This window comes from Bombina bombina, chromosome 5 (assembly GCF_027579735.1).
Source record: "Bombina bombina isolate aBomBom1 chromosome 5, aBomBom1.pri, whole genome shotgun sequence".
Lineage (NCBI taxonomy): Eukaryota > Metazoa > Chordata > Amphibia > Anura > Bombinatoridae > Bombina > Bombina bombina.
In genome coordinates, this window is record NC_069503.1 from 346,419,573 (window position 1) to 346,441,087 (window position 21,515).

At 42.7% G+C, this 21,515-nt stretch overlaps 1 protein-coding gene across 2 annotated transcripts in view; it reads left to right on the top strand.

Annotated features, from left to right (window-relative positions):
* The window catches only part of KLHL7 (kelch like family member 7), a 610,555-nt gene that overhangs the window by 163,652 nt on the left and 425,388 nt on the right, over window positions 1-21,515 (top strand). Inside the window, exon 2 of one of the 2 annotated variants that reach the window (XM_053714142.1) lies at window positions 11,846-11,948. The exons of the other annotated variant lie outside the window; for it this stretch is intronic. Within the exon in view, the coding sequence (XP_053570117.1) occupies window positions 11,846-11,948 (103 nt within the window). The remainder of the gene's footprint in view (window positions 1-11,845; window positions 11,949-21,515) is intronic. 2 annotated transcript variants of the gene reach the window in all.

Consider the following 21,515-nt stretch of genomic DNA (forward strand, 5'->3'; position numbering starts at 1 on the left):
ACAAACGCACCACTATACCCATAGAAGATAGTTGTGCTTTCAAAGATCCTATGGATAAAAAATTAGAAGGTTTGCTTAAAAAGATGTTTGTTCAGCAAGGTTACCTTCTACAACCAATTTCATGCATTGTCCCTGTCACTACAGCCGCGTGTTTCTGGTTCGATGAGCTAGTAAAGGCGATCGATAGTGATTCTCCTCCTTATGAGGAGATTATGGACAGAATCCGTGCTCTCAAATTGGCCAATTCTTTCACCCTAGACGCCACTTTGCAATTGGCTAGGTTAGCGGCGAAAAATTCTGGGTTTGCTATTGTGGCGCGCAGAGCGCTTTGGTTGAAATCTTGGTCAGCGGATGCGTCTTCCAAGAACAAACTACTTAACATTCCTTTCAAGGGGAAAACGCTGTTTGGCCCTGACTTGAAAGAGATTATCTCTGATATCACTGGGGGTAAGGGCCACGCCCTTCCTCAGGATAGGTCTTTCAAGGCCAAAAATAAACCTAATTTTCGTCCCTTTCGTAGAAACGGACCAGCCCCAAGTGCTACGTCCTCTAAGCAAGAGGGTAATACTTCTCAAGCCAAGCCAGCCTGGAGACCAATGCAAGGCTGGAACAAGGGAAAGCAGGCCAAGAAACCTGCCACTGCTACCAAGACAGCATGAAATGTTGGCCCCCGATCCGGGACCGGATCTGGTGGGGGGCAGACTCTCTCTCTTTGCTCAGGCTTGGGCAAGAGATGTTCTGGATCCTTGGGCACTAGAAATAGTCTCCCAAGGTTATCTTCTGGAATTCAAGGGGCTTCCCCCAAGGGGGAGGTTCCACAGGTCTCAATTGTCTTCAGACCATATAAAGAGACAGGCATTCTTACATTGTGTAGAAGACCTGTTAAAAATGGGAGTGATTCATCCTGTTCCATTAGGAGAACAAGGGATGGGGTTCTACTCCAATCTGTTCATAGTTCCCAAAAAAGAGGGAACGTTCAGACCAATCTTAGATCTCAAGATCTTAAACAAGTTTCTCAAGGTTCCATCGTTCAAAATGGAAACCATTCGAACAATTCTTCCTTCCATCCAGGAAGGTCAATTCATGACCACGGTGGATTTAAAGGATGCGTATCTACATATTCCTATCCACAAGGAACATCATCGGTTCCTAAGGTTCGCATTCCTGGACAAGCATTACCAGTTCGTGGCGCTTCCTTTCGGATTAGCCACTGCTCCAAGGATTTTCACAAAGGTACTAGGGTCCCTTCTAGCGGTACTAAGACCAAGGGGCATTGCAGTAGTTCCTTACTTGGACGACATTCTGATTCAAGCGTCGTCCCTTCCTCAAGCAAAGGCTCACACGGACATAGTCCTGGCCTTTCTCAGATCTCACGGATGGAAAGTGAACGTGGAAAAGAGTTCTCTATCTCCGTCGACAAGGGTTCCCTTCTTGGGAACAATAATAGACTCCTTAGAAATGAGGATTTTTCTGACAGAGGCCAGAAAAACAAAACTTCTAAACTCTTGTCAAACACTTCATTCCGTTCCTCTTCCTTCCATAGCGCAGTGCATGGAAGTAATAGGTTTGATGGTAGCGGCAATGGACATAGTTCCTTTTGCGCGCATTCATCTAAGACCATTACAACTGTGCATGCTCAGTCAGTGGAATGGGGACTATACAGACTTGTCTCCGAAGATACAAGTAAATCAGAGGACCAGAGACTCACTCCGTTGGTGGCTGTCCCTGGACAACCTGTCACAAGGGATGACCTTCCGCAGACCAGAGTGGGTCATTGTCACGACCGACGCCAGTCTGATGGGCTGGGGCGCGGTCTGGGGACCCCTGAAAGCTCAGGGTCTTTGGTCTCGGGAAGAATCTCTTCTACCGATAAATATTCTGGAACTGAGAGCGATATTCAATGCTCTCAAGGCTTGGCCTCAGCTAGCAAAGGCCAAGTTCATACGGTTTCAATCAGACAACATGACGACTGTTGCGTACATCAACCATCAGGGGGGAACAAGGAGTTCCCTGGCGATGGAAGAAGTGACCAAAATCATTCAATGGGCGGAGACTCACTCCTGCCACCTATCTGCAATCCACATCCCAGGAGTGGAAAATTGGGAAGCGGATTTTCTGAGTCGTCAGACATTACATCCGGGGGAGTGGGAACTCCATCCGGAAATCTTTGCCCAAATTACTCAACTGTGGGGCATTCCAGACATGGATCTGATGGCCTCTCGTCAGAACTTCAAGGTTCCTTGCTACGGGTCCAGATCCAGGGATCCCAAGGCGACTCTAGTAGATGCACTAGTAGCACCTTGGACCTTCAAACTAGCTTATGTATTCCCGCCGTTTCCTCTCATCCCCAGGCTGGTAGCCAGGATCAATCAAGAGAGGGCGTCGGTGATCTTGATAGCTCCTGCGTGGCCACGCAGGACTTGGTATGCAGATCTGGTGAATATGTCATCGGCTCCACCATGGAAGCTACCTTTGAGACGAGACCTTCTTGTTCAAGGTCCGTTCGAACATCCGAATCTGATCTCACTCCAGCTGACTGCTTGGAGATTGAACGCTTGATCTTATCAAAACGAGGGTTCTCAGATTCTGTTATTGATACTCTTGTTCAGGCCAGAAAGCCTGTAACTAGAAAAATTTACCACAAAATATGGAAAAAATATATCTGTTGGTGTGAATCTAAAGGATTCCCTTGGGACAAGGTAAAGATTCCTAAGATTCTATCCTTTCTTCAAGAAGGATTGGAGAAAGGATTATCTGCAAGTTCCTTGAAGGGACAGATTTCTGCCTTGTCTGTGTTACTTCACAAAAAGCTGGCAGCTGTGCCAGATGTTCAAGCCTTTGTTCAGGCTCTGGTTAGAATCAAGCCTGTTTACAAACCTTTGACTCCTCCTTGGAGTCTCAACTTAGTTCTTTCAGTTCTTCAGGGGGTTCCGTTTGAACCCTTACATTCCGTTGATATTAAGTTATTATCTTGGAAAGTTTTGTTTTGGTTGCAATTTCTTCTGCTAGAAGAGTTTCAGAATTATCTGCTCTGCAGTGTTCTCCTCCTTATCTGGTGTTCCATGCAGATAAGGTGGTTTTACGTACTAAACCTGGTTTTCTTCCAAAAGTTGTTTCTAACAAAAACATTAACCAGGAGATAGTCGTACCTTCTTTGTGTCCGAAACCAGTTTCGAAGAAGGAACGTTTGTTGCACAATTTGGATGTTGTTCGCGCTCTAAAATTCTATTTAGATGCTACAAAGGATTTTAGACAAACATCTTCCTTGTTTGTTGTTTATTCTGGTAAAAGGAGAGGTCAAAAAGCAACTTCTACCTCTCTCTCTTTTTGGATTAAAAGCATCATCAGATTGGCTTATGTGACTGCCGGACGGCAGCCTCCTGAAAGAATCACAGCTCATTCCACTAGGGCTGTGGCTTCCACATGGGCCTTCAAGAACGAGGCTTCTGTTGATCAGATATGTAGGGCAGCGACTTGGTCTTCACTGCACACTTTTACCAAATTTTACAAGTTTGATACTTTTGCTTCTTCTGAGGCTATTTTTGGGAGAAAGGTTTTGCAAGCCGTGGTGCCTTCCATTTAGGTGACCTGATTTGCTCCCTCCCTTCATCCGTGTCCTAAAGCTTTGGTATTGGTTCCCACAAGTAAGGATGACGCCGTGGACCACGGCCCGCCCTGGTTTTTTAATCAGGTCTGATAATTTATTTTCTTTAACTACAGTCACCACGGTATCATATGGTTTCTCCTATGCAAATATTCCTCCTTAACGTCGGTCGAATGACTGGGGTAGGCGGAGCCTAGGAGGGATCATGTGACCAGCTTTGCTGGGCTCTTTGCCATTTCCTGTTGGGGAAGAGAATATCCCACAAGTAAGGATGACGCCGTGGACCGGACACACCGTTGGAGAAAGTAATTTATCAGGTAAACATAAATTCTGTTTTTTATTTTTTATTGTTAAAAAGTGCTTTGTCGTCTCCACAAACACTGGCTACCTTTAAGCTGCTACACTGAGTATTTTCCATTACAGGGACATGAAACCCGAAATGTTTCTTTTATGATTCTGACAGATCATACACTTTTAATAAAGTTTCCAAATTCCTTCTATTATGAAATTTGCTTCGTTCTCATGGTATTCTTTATTGAAGAGATATCTAGATAGGTAGTGTGCACGATGTGCAGGAAATAGTGCTGCCACCTAGTGTTCTTTCTGATGTATAACATTCCTGCAAAACTGCTGCCATATAGTACTGCAGACACATGCACTTTTCTGAGCTCTTATCTCTTTGCTTTTTAACAAAATAGAAAGAAAATTTGACATTAGAAGTAAATTGGAAAGTTGTTTAAAATTGTATGTACTATGTGAAAGAAGAAGAAAACATTTTGGGTTTCATGTCCCTTTAACTTGCCTGGTGTAGCTTCTCTTTGGTAACACAAAAACATAAGCAGCTGTGGATTTTAAGCTCCTAACTTCTTTATATTTTCTTAATATTCCATAAAACATAGTTTTCGAATGTTCACCCCAGTTCCTTTATGCCCCCGTCACACCCTTCTCTACCTCAGTTATGTGCCCATACCATTGTTGTAAATGTATGTAAACTGTTTTTTTCATTTACCCAAACTGCGTGTTTGGAAACCTGATAAATAGATAGTTCAATTGTAATATTCTGTTTATTTCAGCAACCCTTATATTTCATGCAAATGTTCATGTAATGTCTTGCAATGTAACCTCATTTTGTTTCAGCTACTATTTGTGTGTGCATGGAACGTATGTTAAAATACATTTTCCAGTGTATAGATAACACATATGGCCCTGTTAATCAAGCCATCAACTTGAGGTTTTGTGTTCATCTTATGTAAAAATCTGTGCTCAAATTATAATTCAAAGGTAATAAGCAGCAGTCCCTATTTAAAGGGACAGTAAAGTAAAACTTAACCTTTCATGAACAAGATCATGCAATTTTAAACAACTTTCCAGTTTAACTTTATCTAATTTGCTTTGTTCTCTTTGTGTCTTTTGTTGAAGAGTAGGCTTTGAAGCAGCAATGCACTACTGGGAGCTTGCTACTTATTGGTGGCTGCACATATCTTGTCATTGTCTCACCTGATGCGTTCAGCTAGCTCCCAGTAGTGCATTGCTGCTCTTGAGCCTACTCTTTAACTAAGAATACCAAGCGAAAGAGGCATATTTGATAATAGAAGTAAATTGGAAAGTTGCTTAAAATAGAGTTTTCTCCAACATTGGTGTGTCCGGTCCATATAGCTCCCCCTCTGGCTCCGCCCCCCAGTCATTCTCCTTGCCGCTCTGAACAAGTAGCATCTACCACGGGGATGGCGAGGAGTTTGTGGTGTTAGTTGTAGTTTTTTTATTCTTCTATCAAGAGTTTGTTATTTTAAAATAGTGCTGGCTTGTACTATTTACTCTATAACAGAAAAGTGATGAAGATTTCTGTTTAAGAGGGCTATGATTTTAGCACAAGTATCTAAAATCCATTACTGTTACCACGCAGGACTGTTGAAACAAGAGAACTTCAGTTGGGGGTAACAGTTTGCAGACTCATCTGCTTCAGGTATGACTAGTCTCATTCTAACAACACAGGCTAATGCTAGATGACAGTCATTTTTCCCCTCAGGGGAAACGGTAAGCCATTTTTCTTTCACCTCAGCAAAAAAGATAACAGGCTTCCCCTTTTTGCTTTTTATGCTGGTAGACACTGTTAGGGGCTAAATCGATTGGTTTTTATTACAATATTATACCATTTGAAATATTTTATAAGCTCACATACACTTGGGAACGTTTTTTATTGATCTGGCTTGTTTTAGACACCTAAATATAGTCAGGAAGGCCCCTTCACTCTAGTGTGCTGAGGGAGGAAGCCTCATTTTGGCACTTCAGCTGTGCAGTTGAATTTCAAGGCAGTGCATGCAGATTCATGTGAGAGGGTCCTGTGGTTCAGAAAGTGACTCCAAAAGGCTTTTTTCTGTGAATGGTGACCCCTATGGAAGGTAAAAAGCTGCAGCAAGGCTGTAGCTGGGATTGTGGTGTGTAAAAACGGTTAAATCCAACAATTAGCTCAGGTTTGCTTGTTTTAAGAGCTAGAGTCTCCATATTTGCTGTGCAATACTTTCTAAGCATTAATACACTGGGGTCCAAATTTCAGAAAAATCGGATATTGCCTTCATAGTTTTTTGAACATTCAGAAATAAATGTGTCATTTTATTATTTAAAGAGACAGTAACGTTTTTGTTTAAAATCGTTTTTATTGCATTGTTTGCCTGCCTAAATCTGTTTAACATGTCTGTTCCATCAGATAACCTATGTTCTGTGTGTATAGAGACAAATGTGGTTCCCCCTTCGAGTGTTTGTGATAATTGCGCCATAGCGTCCAAACAAAATCAGGACAGCTCTGTTATTTTTCATAATGTTACCCAAGATGATTTATCTAATGAAGGTAGTGGGGATAGCTCTACATCCTCTCCTTCTGTGTCTACACCAGCTTTGCCCGCGCAGGCGACACCTAGCGCGCCAGTGCTTATTTCTATGCAACAATTATCAGCAGTAGTGGATAATTCTATAGCAAATCTTTTATCCAAACTGCCAGTTTTTCAGAGAAAGCGTGATTGTTCAGTTTTAAATACAGATAAAAAGGATGAACAATCAGACGCTGACGATGCCTTATCTATTTTACCCTCACATCAATCGGAATTGGCTGTGAGGGAAGGGCTGTCTGAGGGTGAAATTTCAGACTCAGGAAAAATTTCTCAACAGGCAGAACCTGATCTAGTGGCATTTAAGTTTAAGCTAGAACATCTCCGCGCTTTGCTTAAGGAGGTATTAGCTACTCTGGATGACTGTGATTCCATGGTAGTACCAGAGAAGTTGTGCAAATTGGACAAATTTTTAGAGGTCCCAGTGCACGACGACGCTTTTCCAATACCTAAGAGGGTAGCAAACATAGTGGAAAAGGAGTGGGAGAAGCCAGGTGTACCCTTTGCCCCACCTCCTATATTTAAGAAAATGTTTCCCATAGTAGACCCTAGAAGGGACGCATGGCAAACGGTCCCGAAGGTTGAGGGAGCTGTTTCAACACTAGCGAAGCGCACAACTATTCCTATAGAGGACAGCTGCGCTTTCAAAGATCCTATGGATAAAAAATTGGAAGGATTGCTTAAAAAGATTTTTGTTCAGCAAGGGTTCATCCTTCAACCAGCTACGTGTGTTATTACTGTAACTTCAGCGGCGTCCTTTTGGTTCGAAGAACTAGAAAGGTCGCTCCAGAAAGAGGCTTCCTATGAAGAAGTCATGGACAGAATTCACGCATTAAAGTTAGCTAATTCCTTTATATTGGATGCCGCCTTTCAAATAACGAAATTGGCGGCGAAAAACTCAGGTTTTGCTATAGTAGCGCGGAGGGCGCTTTGGCTAAAATCCTGGTCGGCAGATGTGTCGTCCAAGACTAAGTTACTGAATATTCCTTTCAAGGGTAAGACCCTTTTTGGGCCGGAATTGAAGGAAATTATTTCAGACATCACTGGGGGTAAGGGCCATGCCCTCCCACAGGATAGGCCTTTTAAGGCTAAGAACAAGTCTAATTTTCGCTCCTTTCGCAATTTCAGGAACGGACCGGCTAATAACTCCACTGCCGCTAGACAAGAAGGTAACGCGGCCCAGCCCAAACCCGCTTGGAAGCCCATGGAAGGCTGGAACAAGGGTAAACAAACCAAGAAACCTGCTGCTGCTACCAAGACAGCATGAAGGGGTAGCCCCCGATCCGGGACCGGATCTGGTAGGGGGCAGACTATCTCTCTTCGCTCAGGCTTGGGCAAGAGATGTTCTGGATCCCTGGGCACTAGAGAGAGTTTCCAAGGGATACCTGTTAGAATTCAAGGGACTTCCTCCAAAGGGAAGGTTCCACCTGTCTCGCTTATCTTCAGACCAGATAAAGAAACAGGCATTCTTACATTGTGTAAGAGACCTATCAAAGATGGGAGTGATAAACCCAGTCCCCTCCGGGGAACAAGGTCTAGGGTTTTACTCAAACCTGTTTGTGGTTCCCAAAAAAGAGGGAACTTTCAGGCCAATTCTGGATTTAAAGATATTAAACAAGTTCCTCAGAGTTCCATCCTTCAAGATGGAAACCATTCTGACAATCTTGCCAACAATCCAGCAGGGTCAATTTTTGACTACCGTGGATCTAAAGGATGTGTATCTGCATATCCCAATCCACAAATCTCATCATCAGTTCCTGAGGTTCGCCTTTCTGGACAAACATTACCAGTTTGTGGCTCTTCCATTCGGTTTAGCCACCGCTCCCAGAATTTTCACAAAGGTGCTAGGGTCCCTTCTAGCGGTCCTAAGACCGAGGGGCATCGCTGTAGCACCTTATCTAGACGACATCCTAATCCAAGCGCCGTCTCTTTCCAAAGCGAGGGCTCATACAGACATTGTTTTGGCTTTTCTCAGATCTCACGGGTGGAAAGTGAACATAGAAAAAAGTTCACTGTCACCGTCCACAAGGGTTCCTTTTCTGGGAACAATAATAGATTCTGTGGAAAAGAAGATCTTTCTCACAGACGTCAGAAAGACAAAGCTTCTAAAAGCTTGTCAAGTTCTTCACTCTATTCCTCAACCCTCCATAGCTCAATGCATGGAAGTAATAGGACTAATGGTCGCAGCAATGGATGTGGTTCCTTTTGCTCAAATTCATCTAAGACCATTACAGCTGTGCATGCTCAATCAGTGGAATGGGGACTATACAGACTTGTCTCCCCAAATTCAAGTAGACCAGGTAACCAGGGACTCGCTTCTCTGGTGGTTGACCCAGGATCACCTGTCTCAGGGAATGAGTTTCCGCAGACCGGAGTGGGTCATCGTCACGACCGACGCCAGCCTCTTGGGGTGGGGCGCGGTCTGGGACTCTCTGAAAGCTCAGGGCCTATGGTCGCGGGAAGAGTCGCTTCTCCAGATAAACATTTTGGAACTAAGAGCTATATTCAATGCGCTCCTGGCTTGGCCTCAGCTAGCGGAAGCCAGGTTCATAAGATTTCAGTCGGACAACATAACGACTGTTGCGTACATCAATCATCAGGGGGGAACAAAGAGTTCCCTAGCGATGAAGGAAGTAACCAAGATAATCCAATGGGCAGAGAATCACTCCTGCCATCTATCTGCTATTCACATCCCAGGAGTAGACAACTGGGAGGCGGACTATTTGAGTCATCAGACTTTCCATTCGGGGGAGTGGGAACTCCATCCGGAGGTCTTTGCTCAGTTAACCCAATTATGGGGCATTCCAGACATGGATCTAATGGCGTCCCGTCAGAACTTCAAGATTCCTTGCTACGGGTCCAGATCCAGGGATCCCAAGGCGACTCTAGTGGATGCATTAGTGTCGCCTTTGTCGTTCAACCTAGCATATGTGTTTCCACCGTTTCCTCTCCTCCCCAGGCTCATAGCCAGGATCAAACAGGAGAAGGCCTCAGTGATTCTGATAGCTCCTGCGTGGCCACGCACGACTTGGTATGCAGACCTGGTGAATATGTCCTCGGCTCCACCATGGAAGCTACCTTTGAGACAGGACCTTCTAGTACAAGGTCCATTCGAACATCCCAATCTAGTTTCTCTGCAGCTGACTGCTTGGAAATTGAACGCTTGATTTTATCCAAGCGTGGGTTTTCAAATTCTGTGATTGATACTCTGGTCCAAGCCAGAAAACCTGTGACTAGAAAGATTTACCATAAAATATGGAAAAAATATATCTGTTGGTGTGAATCCAAAGGATTCTCCTGGAGTAAGATTAAAATTCCAAAGATTCTCTCCTTTCTCCAAGAAGGTTTGGATAAAGGATTGTCAGCTAGTTCTCTAAAAGGACAGATTTCTGCATTATCCGTCTTGTTGCACAAACGACTGGCAGCTTTGCCAGATGTACAAGCTTTTGTTCAGGCTTTGGTTAGAATCAAGCCTGTTTACAGACCCATGACTCCTCCTTGGAGTCTAAATTTAGTTCTTTCATTTCTTCAAGGGGTTCCGTTTGAACCTTTACATTCCATAGATATTAAGTTACTATCTTGGAAAGTTCTGTTTTTGGTTGCTATTTCTTCTGCTAGAAGAGTTTCTGAATTATCTGCTTTGCAGTGTGATCCACCCTATCTGGTGTTCCATTCAGATAAGGTTGTTTTGCGTACTAAGCCTGGTTTTCTTCCAAAAGTTGTTTCCAACAAGAACATCAACCAGGAAATAGTTGTTCCTTCTTTGTGTCCGAATCCAGTTTCAAAGAAGGAACGTTTATTACACAATTTAGATGTTGTTCGTGCTTTAAAGTTCTATTTAGAAGCAACAAAAGATTTTAGACAAACCTCATCCTTGTTTGTCGTTTACTCTGGTAAGAGGAGAGGTCAAAAAGCTACTGCTACCTCTCTCTCTTTCTGGCTGAAAAGCATTATCCGCTTGGCTTATGAGACTGCCGGACGGCAGCCTCCTGACCGTATCACAGCTCACTCTACTAGGGCTGTGGCTTCCACATGGGCCTATAAGAACGAGGCTTCTGTTGACCAGATATGTAAGGCAGCGACTTGGTTTTCTCTGCACACATTTGCCAAATTCTACAAATTTGATATTTTTGCTTCTTCGGAGGCTGTTTTTGGGAGAAAGGTTTTGCAAGCCGTGGTGCCTTCTGTTTAGGTAACCTGATTTGCTCCCTCCCTTCATCCGTGTCCTAAAGCTTTGGTATTGGTTCCCAGAAGTAATGGATGACGCCGTGGACCGGACACACCAATGTTGGAGAAAACAGAATTTATGCTTACCTGATAAATTACTTTCTCCAACGGTGTGTCCGGTCCACGGCCCGCCCTGGTTTTTTTTTTTTTTTTTTTTTTAATCAGGTTGAATTTTTTTTCTTTATACACTACAGTCACCACGGCAGAGGGGGAGCTATATGGACAGCTCTTGCTGTGTGCTCTACTTGCCTTTCCCTGTGGGGGAGAACATTTCCCACAAGTAATGGATGATGCCGTGGACCGGACACACCGTTGGAGAAAGTAATTTATCAGGTAAGCATAAATTCTGTTATCTATCTGAATTATGAAAAAAGGATCTCATGCCCCTTTAAAATCGTAGGACAATTGAACAAAGGAAAATATGAAATAAGCACTTTTTGCTTGTCAATCAATACATTTGTGTGTATATCCTTGTCTATATCTGCAATTTACATTCAACAATTTTTAGGTGGCAGGCACTTTAGAAATCAATAAGGCATCCAGCCAGACATATTAAATATTAAAGGAGGGATTGTCACAGAGCTGTATGAAGGACTAACATAACAGTTCCCCTATTGATTTTGATAGAACTGACCATACGATAGTCAAAATTCTAATGAAAGCATTATTTTTATATCTTATTTTTGGAATATCATGCTAGCTTTATTATTGCTAAAAGGTGAAGAAGTCAGACCATCTTATTACATCTATTAGAGACTATTAACCATGTTTGTACAGAGGTAATTTGGTCACCTGCAATGTAGGGCTGACACAGTTTCTGATTTATTTTTTTGTTTATATTTTATTTTGTCACGGGTCATTTCCTGGTTGTAGTTATCATCAATTCAATGTTTTTTTTAATTCAAATTTGATGTAATAAGGTTACACAATTGTTTTAATAAATTTGACTTTCAAAGACTCTTCTGTGAGGTGCAAGCTATGGCGGGTATGTTTGCTTAGACTTAGAGGGAAGTGAATAAGTTGACGCCTTGATAAATGGGTCCCTTAGTTTTGTGTTTAGCTAATTTACTAATATCATGTAATATTAGAAATAAGTAAATGTTTTCTGATTTGCTTTTCCTTTTCTTATTAGAAAACGTTGTGTGATGTTGTTCTTATGGTGCAAGACCGAAAAATACCAGCTCATCGTGTAGTTCTGGCAGCTGCAAGCCATTTTTTTAACCTTATGTTCACCAGTGAGTATTTGCGACTTGAATCAACACTTTTTGCAGTCTGTTTAATTAGGTGCTATAGAAAGAAAAGACCCATACAAGGTTGCAGAAATCTGAAGAAAACATACTTGCACTGGAGATAGTTGCATTAGTCCAGGGGTCATCAACCTTGGCTCTCCAGATATTTTAGAACTACATTTCCCATGACGCTTATGTCTTTAAGCTGCCTAAGCATAATGGGAAATGTAGTTCTAAAACATCTGGAGAGCCAAGGTTGCTGACCCCTGCATTAGTCCATTCTGTCTGTGTAGAAGTATAACATTTACACAAATGATATTCCAAGCCTTGCAGTCCCTATCAGCTGTAACTTTTTTTTTTTAACAGACTTGTAACCCCTCTTAGTCACATGGCCACATCAGACCTCCATCATAGTCAATTTTTTACATCCCCTCTTTGCTATATGTCCTCACCAGACATCACATTGGATTCTAAGACACTGTAGCCCCTTTAACTTAACATCACTGCTGTTTGTGGCTACTATTTCTTTCATGTAATTAGCAAGAGTCCATGAGCTAGTGACGTATGGGATATACATTCCTACCAGGAGGGGCAAAGTTTCCCAAACCTCAAAATGCCTATAAATACACCCCTCACCACACCCACAATTCAGTTTTACAAACTTTGCCTCCGATGGAGGTGGTGAAGTAAGTTTGTGCTAGATTCTACGTTGATATGCGCTCCGCAGCAAGTTGGAGCCCGGTTTTCCTCTCAGCGTGCAGTGAATGTCAGAGGGATGTGAGGAGAGTATTGCCTATTTGAATGCAGTGATCTCCTTCTAAGGGGTCTATTTCATAGGTTCTCTGTTATCGGTCGTAGAGATTCATCTCTTACCTCCCTTTTCAGATCGACGATATACTCTTATATATACCATTACCTCTGCTGATTCTCGTTTCAGTACTGGTTTGGCTATCTGCTATATGTAGATGAGTGTCCTGGGGTAAGTAAGTCTTATTTTCTGTGACACTCCTAGCTATGGTTGGGCACTTTGTTTATAAAGTTCTAAATATATGTATTCAAACATTTATTTGCCTTGACTCAGAATGTTCAACTTTCCTTATTTTTAGACAGTCAGTTTCATATTTGGGATAATGCATTTTAATTTAACATTTTTCTTACCTTAAAATTTGACTTTTTCCCTGTGGGCTGTTAGGCTCGCAGGGGCTGAAAATGCTTCATTTTATTGCGTCATTCTTGGCGCGGACTTTTTTGGCGCAAAAATTCTATTTCCGTTTCCGGCGTTAATACGTGTCGCCGGAAGTTGCGTCATTTTTTTGACGTTATTTTGCGCCAAAAATGTCGGCGTTCCGGATGTGGCGTCATTTTTGGCGCCAAAAAGCATTTAGGCGCCAAATAATGTGGGCGTCTTATTTGGCGCGAAAAAATATGGGCGTCACTTTTGTCTCCACATTATTTAAGTCTCATTTCTCCAACATAGGTGTGTCCGGTCCACGGCGTCATCCTTACTTGTGGGATATTCTCTTCCCCAACAGGAAATGGCAAAGAGCCCAGCAAAGCTGGTCACATGATCCCTCCTAGGCTCCGCCTACCCCAGTCATTCTCTTTGCCGTTGTACAGGCAACATCTCCACGGAGATGGCTTAGAGTTTTTTAGTGTTTAACTGTAGTTTTTATTATTCAATCAAGAGTTTGTTATTTTAAAATAGTGCTGGTATGTACTATTTACTCAGAAACAGAAAAGAGATGAAGATTTCTGTTTGTATGAGGAAAATGATTTTAGCACCGTAACTAAAATCCATGGCTGTTCCACACAGGACTGTTGAGAGCAATTAACTTCAGTTGGGGGAACAGTGTGCAGTCTCTTGCTGCTTGAGGTATGACACATTCTAACAAGACGATGTAATGCTGGAAGCTGTCATTTTTCCCTATGGGATCCGGTAAGCCATGTTTATTACGATGGTAAATAAGGGCTTCATAAGGGCTTATTAAGATTGTAGACTTTTCTGGGCTAAATCGATTCATTTTTAAAAACATATTTAGCCTTGAGGAATCATTTTATCTGGGTATATTGATATTATAATATCGGCAGGCACTGTATTAGACACCTTATTTCTCTGGGGCTTTCCCAAAGCATAAGCAGAGCCTCATTTTCGCGCCGGTGTGGCGCACTTGTTTTTGAGAGGCATGGCATGCAGTCGCATGTGAGAGGAGCTCTGATACTTAGAAAAGGCTTTCTGAAGGCGTCATTTGGTATCGTATTCCCCTTTGGGTTTGGTTGGGTCTCAGCAAAGCAGATACCAGGGACTGTAAAGGGGTTAAAGTGTTAAAACGGCTCCGGTTCCGTTATTTTAAGGGTTAAGACACTGTGGTGTGCAATACTTTTAAGGCTTTAAGACACTGTGGTGAAAATTTGGTGAATTTTGTACAATTCCTTCATGTTTTTTCGCAATTGCAGTAATAAAGTGTGTTCAGTTTAAAATTTAAAGTGACAGTAACGGTTTTATTTTAAAACGTTTTTTGTACTTTATTATCAAGTTTATGCCTGTTTAACATGTCTGAACTACCAGATAGACTGTGTTCTGAATGTGGGGAAGCCAGAATTCCTGTTCATTTAAATAAATGTGATTTATGTGATAATGACAATGATGCCCAAGATGATTCCTCAAGTGAGGGGAGTAAGCATGGTACTGCATCATTCCCTCCTTCGTCTACACGAGTCTTGCCCACTCAGGAGGCCCCTAGTACATCTAGCGCGCCAATACTCCTTACTATGCAACAATTAACGGCTGTAATGGATAATTCTGTCAAAAACATTTTAGCCAAAATGAACCCTTGTCAGCGTAAGCGTGGCTGCTCTGTTTTAGTTACTGAAGAGCATGACGACGCTGATATTAATATCTCTGAAGGGCCCCTAACACAATCTGAGGGGGCCAGGGAGGTTTTGTCTGAGGGAGAAATTACTGATTCAGGGAACATTTCTCAACAGGCTGAACCTGATGTAATTGCATTTAAATTTAAGTTGGAACATCTCCGCATTCTGCTTAAGGAGGTATTATCCACTCTGGATGATTGTGAAAAGTTGGTCATCCCAGAGAAACTATGTAAAATGGACAAGTTCCTAGAGGTGCCGGAGCTCCCAGAAGCTTTTCCTATACCCAAGCGGGTGGCGGACATTGTTAATAAAGAATGGGAAAGGCCCGGTATTCCTTTCGTCCCTCCCCCCATATTTAAAAAATTGTTTCCTATGGTCGACCCCAGAAAGGACTTATGGCAGACAGTCCCCAAGGTCGAGGGAGCGGTTTCTACTTTAAACAAACGCACCACTATACCCATAGAGGATAGTTGTGCTTTCAAAGATCCTATGGATAAAAAATTAGAAGGTTTGCTTAAAAAGATGTTTGTTCAGCAGGGTTACCTTCTACAACCAATCTCATGCATTGTCCCTGTCACTACAGCCGCATGTTTCCGGTTTGATGAGCTGATAAAGGCGCTCGATAGTGATTCTCCTCCTTATGAGGAGATTATGGACAGAGTCAATGCTCTCAAATTGGCTAATTCTTTCACCCTAGACGCCACTTTGCAATTGGCTAGGTTAGCGGCTAAGAATTCTGGGTTTGCTATTGTGGCGCGCAGAGCGCTTTGGTTGAAATCTTGGTCGGCTGATGCGTCTTCCAAGAACAAGCTACTAAACATTCCTTTCAAGGGGAAAACGCTGTTTGGCCCTGACTTGAAAGAGATTATCTCGGATATCACTGGGGGTAAGGGCCACGCCCTTCCTCAGGATCGGCCTTTCAAGGCGAAAAATAGACCTAATTTTCGTCCCTTTCGTAAAAACGGACCAGCCCAAAGTGCTACGTCCTCTAAGCAAGAGGGTAATACTTCTCAAGCCAAGCCAGCTTGGAGACCAATGCAAGGCTGGAACAAGGGAAAGCAGGCCAAGAAGCCTGCCACTGCTACCAAGACAGCATGAAATATTGGCCCCCGATCCGGGACCGGATCTGGTGGGGGGCAGACTCTCTCTCTTCGCTCAGGCTTGGGCAAGAGATGTTCTGGATCCTTGGGCGCTAGAAATAGTCTCCCAGGGTTATCTCCTGGAATTCAAGGGACTTCCCCCAAGGGGGAGGTTCCACAGGTCTCAGTTGTCTTCAGACCACATAAAAAGACAGGCGTTCTTACATTGTGTAGAAGACCTGTTAAAAATGGGAGTGATTCATCCTGTTCCAATAAGAGAACAAGGGATGGGGTTCTACTCCAATCTGTTCATAGTTCCCAAAAAAGAGGGAACGTTCAGACCAATCTTAGATCTCAAGATCTTAAACAAGTTTCTCAAGGTTCCATCTTTCAAGATGGAAACCATTCGAACTATTCTTCCTTCCATCCAGGAGGGTCAATTCAGGACCACGGTGGATTTAAAGGATGCGTATCTACATATTCCTATCCACAAGGAACATCATCGGTTCCTAAGGTTTGCATTCCTGGACAAACATTACCAGTTCGTGGCGCTTCCTTTCGGATTAGCCACTGCTCCAAGGATTTTCACAAAGGTACTAGGGTCCCTTCTAGCGGTGCTAAGACCAAGGGGCATTGCAGTAGTACCTTACCTGGACGACATTCTGATTCAAGCGTCGTCCCTTCCTCAAGCAAAGGCTCACACGGACATTGTCCTGGCCTTTCTCAGATCTCACGGCTGGAAAGTGAACGTGGAAAAGAGTTCTCTATCCCCGTCAACAAGGGTTCCCTTCTTGGGAACAATTATAGACTCCTTAGAAATGAGGATCTTTCTAACAGAGGCCAGAAAAACAAAACTTCTAGACTCTTGTCGGATACTTCATTCCGTTCCTCTTCCTTCCATAGCTCAGTGCATGGAAGTGATCGGGTTGATGGTAGCGGCGATGGACATAGTTCCTTTTGCGCGCATTCATCTAAGACCATTACAACTGTGCATGCTCAGTCAGTGGAATGGGGACTATACAGACTTGTCTCCGAAGATACAAGTAAATCAGAGGACCAGAGACTCACTCCGTTGGTGGCTGTCCCTGGACAATCTGTCTCAAGGGATGACGTTCCGCAGACCAGAGTGGGTCATTGTCACGACCGACGCCAGTCTGATGGGCTGGGGCGCGGTCTGGGGATCCCTGAAAGCTCAGGGTCTTTGGTCTCGGGAAGAATCTCTTCTACCGATAAATATTCTGGAACTGAGAGCGATATTCAATGCTCTCAAGGCCTGGCCTCGGCTAGCGAGGACCAAGTTCATACGGTTTCAATCAGACAACATGACAACTGTTGCGTACATCAACCATCAGGGGGGAACAAGGAGTTCCCTAGCGATGGAAGAAGTGACCAAAATCATTCTATGGGCGGAGTCTCACTCCTGCCACCTGTCTGCTATCCACATCCCAGGAGTGGAAAATTGGGAAGCGGATTTTCTGAGTCGTCAGACATTGCATCCGGGGGAGTGGGAACTCCATCCGGAAATCTTTGCCCAAGTCACTCACCTGTGGGGCATTCCAGACATGGATCTGATGGCCTCTCGTCAGAACTTCAAAGTTCCTTGCTACGGGGCCAGATCCAGGGATCCCAAGGCGGCTCTAGTGGATGCACTAGTAGCACCTTGGACCTTCAAACTAGCTTATGTGTTCCCGCCATTTCCTCTCATCCCCAGGCTGGTAGCCAGGATCAATCAGGAGAGGGCGTCGGTGATCTTGATAGCTCCTGCGTGGCCACGCAGGACTTGGTATGCAGATCTGGTGAATATGTCATCGGCTCCACCTTGGAAGCTACCTTTGAGACGAGACCTTCTTGTTCAGGGTCCGTTCGAACATCCGAATCTGGTTTCACTCCAGCTGACTGCTTGGAGATTGAACGCTTGATTTTATCGAAGCGAGGATTCTCAGATTCTGTTATCGATACTCTTGTTCAGGCCAGAAAGCCTGTAACTAGAAAGATTTACCACAAAATTTGGAAAAAATATATCTGTTGGTGTGAATCTAAAGGATTCCCTTGGGACAAGGTTAAGATTCCTAGGATTCTATCCTTCCTTCAAGAAGGATTGGAAAAAGGATTATCTGCAAGTTCCCTGAAGGGACAGATTTCTGCCTTGTCGGTATTACTTCACAAAAAGCTGGCAGCTGTGCCAGATGTTCAAGCCTTTGTTCAGGCTCTGGTTAGAATCAAACCTGTTTACAAACCTTTGACTCCTCCTTGGAGTCTCAATTTAGTTCTTTCAGTTCTTCAGGGGGTTCCGTTTGAACCCTTACATTCCGTTGATATTAAGTTATTATCTTGGAAAGTTTTGTTTTTAGTTGCGATTTCTTCTGCTAGAAGAGTCTCAGAATTATCTGCTCTGCAGTGTTCTCCTCCTTATCTGGTGTTCCATGCAGATAAGGTGGTTTTACGTACTAAACCTGGTTTTCTTCCAAAAGTTGTTTCTAACAAAAACATTAACCAGGAGATTATCGTACCTTCTCTGTGTCCGAAACCAGTTTCAAAGAAGGAACGTTTGTTGCACAATTTGGATGTTGTTCGCGCTCTAAAATTCTATTTAGATGCTATAAAGGATTTTAGACAAACATCTTCCTTGTTTGTTGTTTATTCAGGTAAAAGGAGAGGTCAAAAAGCAACTTCTACCTCTCTCTCTTTTTGGATTAAAAGCATCATCAGATTGGCTTACGAGACTGCCGGACGGCAGCCTCCCGAAAGAATCACAGCTCATTCCACTAGGGCTGTGGCTTCCACATGGGCCTTCAAGAACGAGGCTTCTGTTGATCAGATATGTAGGGCAGCGACTTGGTCTTCACTGCACACTTTTACCAAATTTTACAAGTTTGATACTTTTGCTTCTTCTGAGGCTATTTTTGGGAGAAAGGTTTTGCAAGCCGTGGTGCCTTCCATTTAGGTGACCTGATTTGCTCCCTCCCTTCATCCGTGTCCTAAAGCTTTGGTATTGGTTCCCACAAGTAAGGATGACGCCGTGGACCGGACACACCTATGTTGGAGAAAACAGAATTTATGTTTACCTGATAAATTTCTTTCTCCAACGGTGTGTCCGGTCCACGGCCCGCCCTGGTTTTTTAATCAGGTCTGATAATTTATTTTCTTTAACTACAGTCACCACGGTACCATATGGTTTCTCCTATGCAAATATTCCTCCTTAACGTCGGTCGAATGACTGGGGTAGGCGGAGCCTAGGAGGGATCATGTGACCAGCTTTGCTGGGCTCTTTGCCATTTCCTGTTGGGGAAGAGAATATCCCACAAGTAAGGATGACGCCGTGGACCGGACACACCGTTGGAGAAAGAAATTTATCAGGTAAACATAAATTCTGTTTTTTTTATTGCTTCTGGTTGCTAGAAGCTTGTTCTTTGGCATTTTTTCCCATTCCTGAAACTGTCATTTAAGGAATTTGATCAATTTTGCTTTATATATATGTTGTTTTTTCTCTTACATATTGCAAGATGTCTCACGTTGCATCTGAGTCAGAAGATACTACAGGAAAATCACTGTCAAGTGCTGAATCTACCAAAGCTAAGTGTATCTGCTGTAAACTTTTGGTAGCTATTCCTCCAGCTGTTGTTTGTATTGATTGTCATGACAAACTTGTTAAAGCAGATAATATTTCCTTTAGTAAAGTACCATTGCCTGTTGCAGTTCCTTCAACATCTAAGGTGCAGAATGTTCCTGATAATATAAGAGATTTTGTTTCAGAATCCATAAAGAAGGCTATGTCTGTTATTTCTCCTTCTAGTAAACGTAAAAAATCTTTTAAAACTTCTCTCCCTACAGATGAATTTTTAACTGAACATCATCATTCTGATTCTGATGATTCCTCTGGTTCAGAGGATTCTGTCTCAGAGGTTGATGCTGATAAAACTTCATATTTATTTAAAATGGAATTTATTCGTTCTTTACTTAAAGAAGTACTAATTGCTTTAGAAATAGAGGATTCTGGTCCTCTTGATACTAATTCTAAACGTTTAGATAAGGTATTTAAAGCTCCTGTGGTTATTCCAGAAGTTTTTCCTGTTCCTAATGCTATTTCTGCAGTAATTTCCAAAGAATGGGATAATTTGGGTAATTCATTTACTCCTTCTAAACGTTTTAAGCAATTATATCCTGTGCCGTCTGACAGATTAGAATTTTGGGACAAGATCCCTAAAGTTGATGGGGCTATTTCTACCCTTGCTAAACGTACTACTATTCCTACGTCAGATGGTACTTCGTTTAAGGATCCTCTAGATAGGAAAATTGAGTCCTTTCTAAGAAAAGCTTATCTGTGTTCAGGTAATCTTCTTAGACCTGCTATATCTTTGGCTGATGTTGCTGCAGCTTCAACTTTTTGGTTGGAAACTTTAGCGCAACAAGTAACAAATCGTGATTCTCATGATATTATTATTCTTCTTCAGCATGCTAATAATTTTATCTGTGATGCCATTTTTGATATTATCAGAGTTGATGTCAGGTTTATGTCTCTAGCTATTTTAGCTAGAAGAGCTTTATGGCTTAAAACTTGGAATGCTGATATGGCTTCTAAATCAACTTTACTTTCCATTTCTTTCCAGGGTAACAAATTATTTGGTTCTCAGTTGGATTCCATTATTTCAACTGTTACTGGTGGGAAAGGAACTTTTTTACCACAGGATAAAAAATCTAAAGGTAAAAACAGGGCTAATAATCGTTTTCGTTCCTTTCGTTTCAACAAAGAACAAAAGCCTGATCCTTCATCCTCAGGAGCAGTTTCAGTTTGGAGACCATCTCCAGTCTGGAATAAATCCAAGCCAGCTAGAAAGGCAAAGCCTGCTTCTAAGTCCACATGAAGGTGCGGCCCTCATTCCAGCTCAGCTGGTAGGGGGCAGGTTACGTTTTTTCAAGGAAATTTGGATCAATTCTGTTCACAATCTTTGGATTCAGAGCATTGTTTCAGAAGGGTACAGAATTGGTTTCAAGTTGAGACCTCCTGCAAAGAGATTTTTTCTTTCCCGTGTCCCAGTAAATCCAGTAAAAGCTCAAGCATTTCTGAAATGTGTTTCAGATCTAGAGTTGACTGGAGTAATTATGCCAGTTCCAGTTCCGGAACAGGGGATGGGGTTTTATTCAAATCTCTTCATTGTACCAAAGAAGGAGAATTCTTTCAGACCAGTTCTGGATCTAAAAATATTGAATCATTATGTAAGGATACCAACGTTCAAGATGGTAACTGTAAGGACTATCTTACCTTTTGTTCAGCAAGGGAATTATATGTCCACAATAGATTTACAGGATGCATATCTGCATATTCCGATTCATCCAGATCATTATCAGTTCCTGAGATTCTCGTTTCTGGACAAGCATTACCAGTTTGTGGCTCTGCCGTTTGGCCTAGCTACAGCTCCAAGAATTTTTACAAAGGTTCTCGGTGCCCTGCTGTCTGTAATCAGAGAACAGGGTATTGTGGTATTTCCTTATTTGGACGATATCTTGGTACTTGCTCAGTCTTTACATTTAGCAGAATCTCATACGAATCGACTTGTGTTGTTTCTTCAAGATCATGGTTGGAGGATCAATTTACCAAAAAGTTCTTTGATTCCTCAGACAAGGG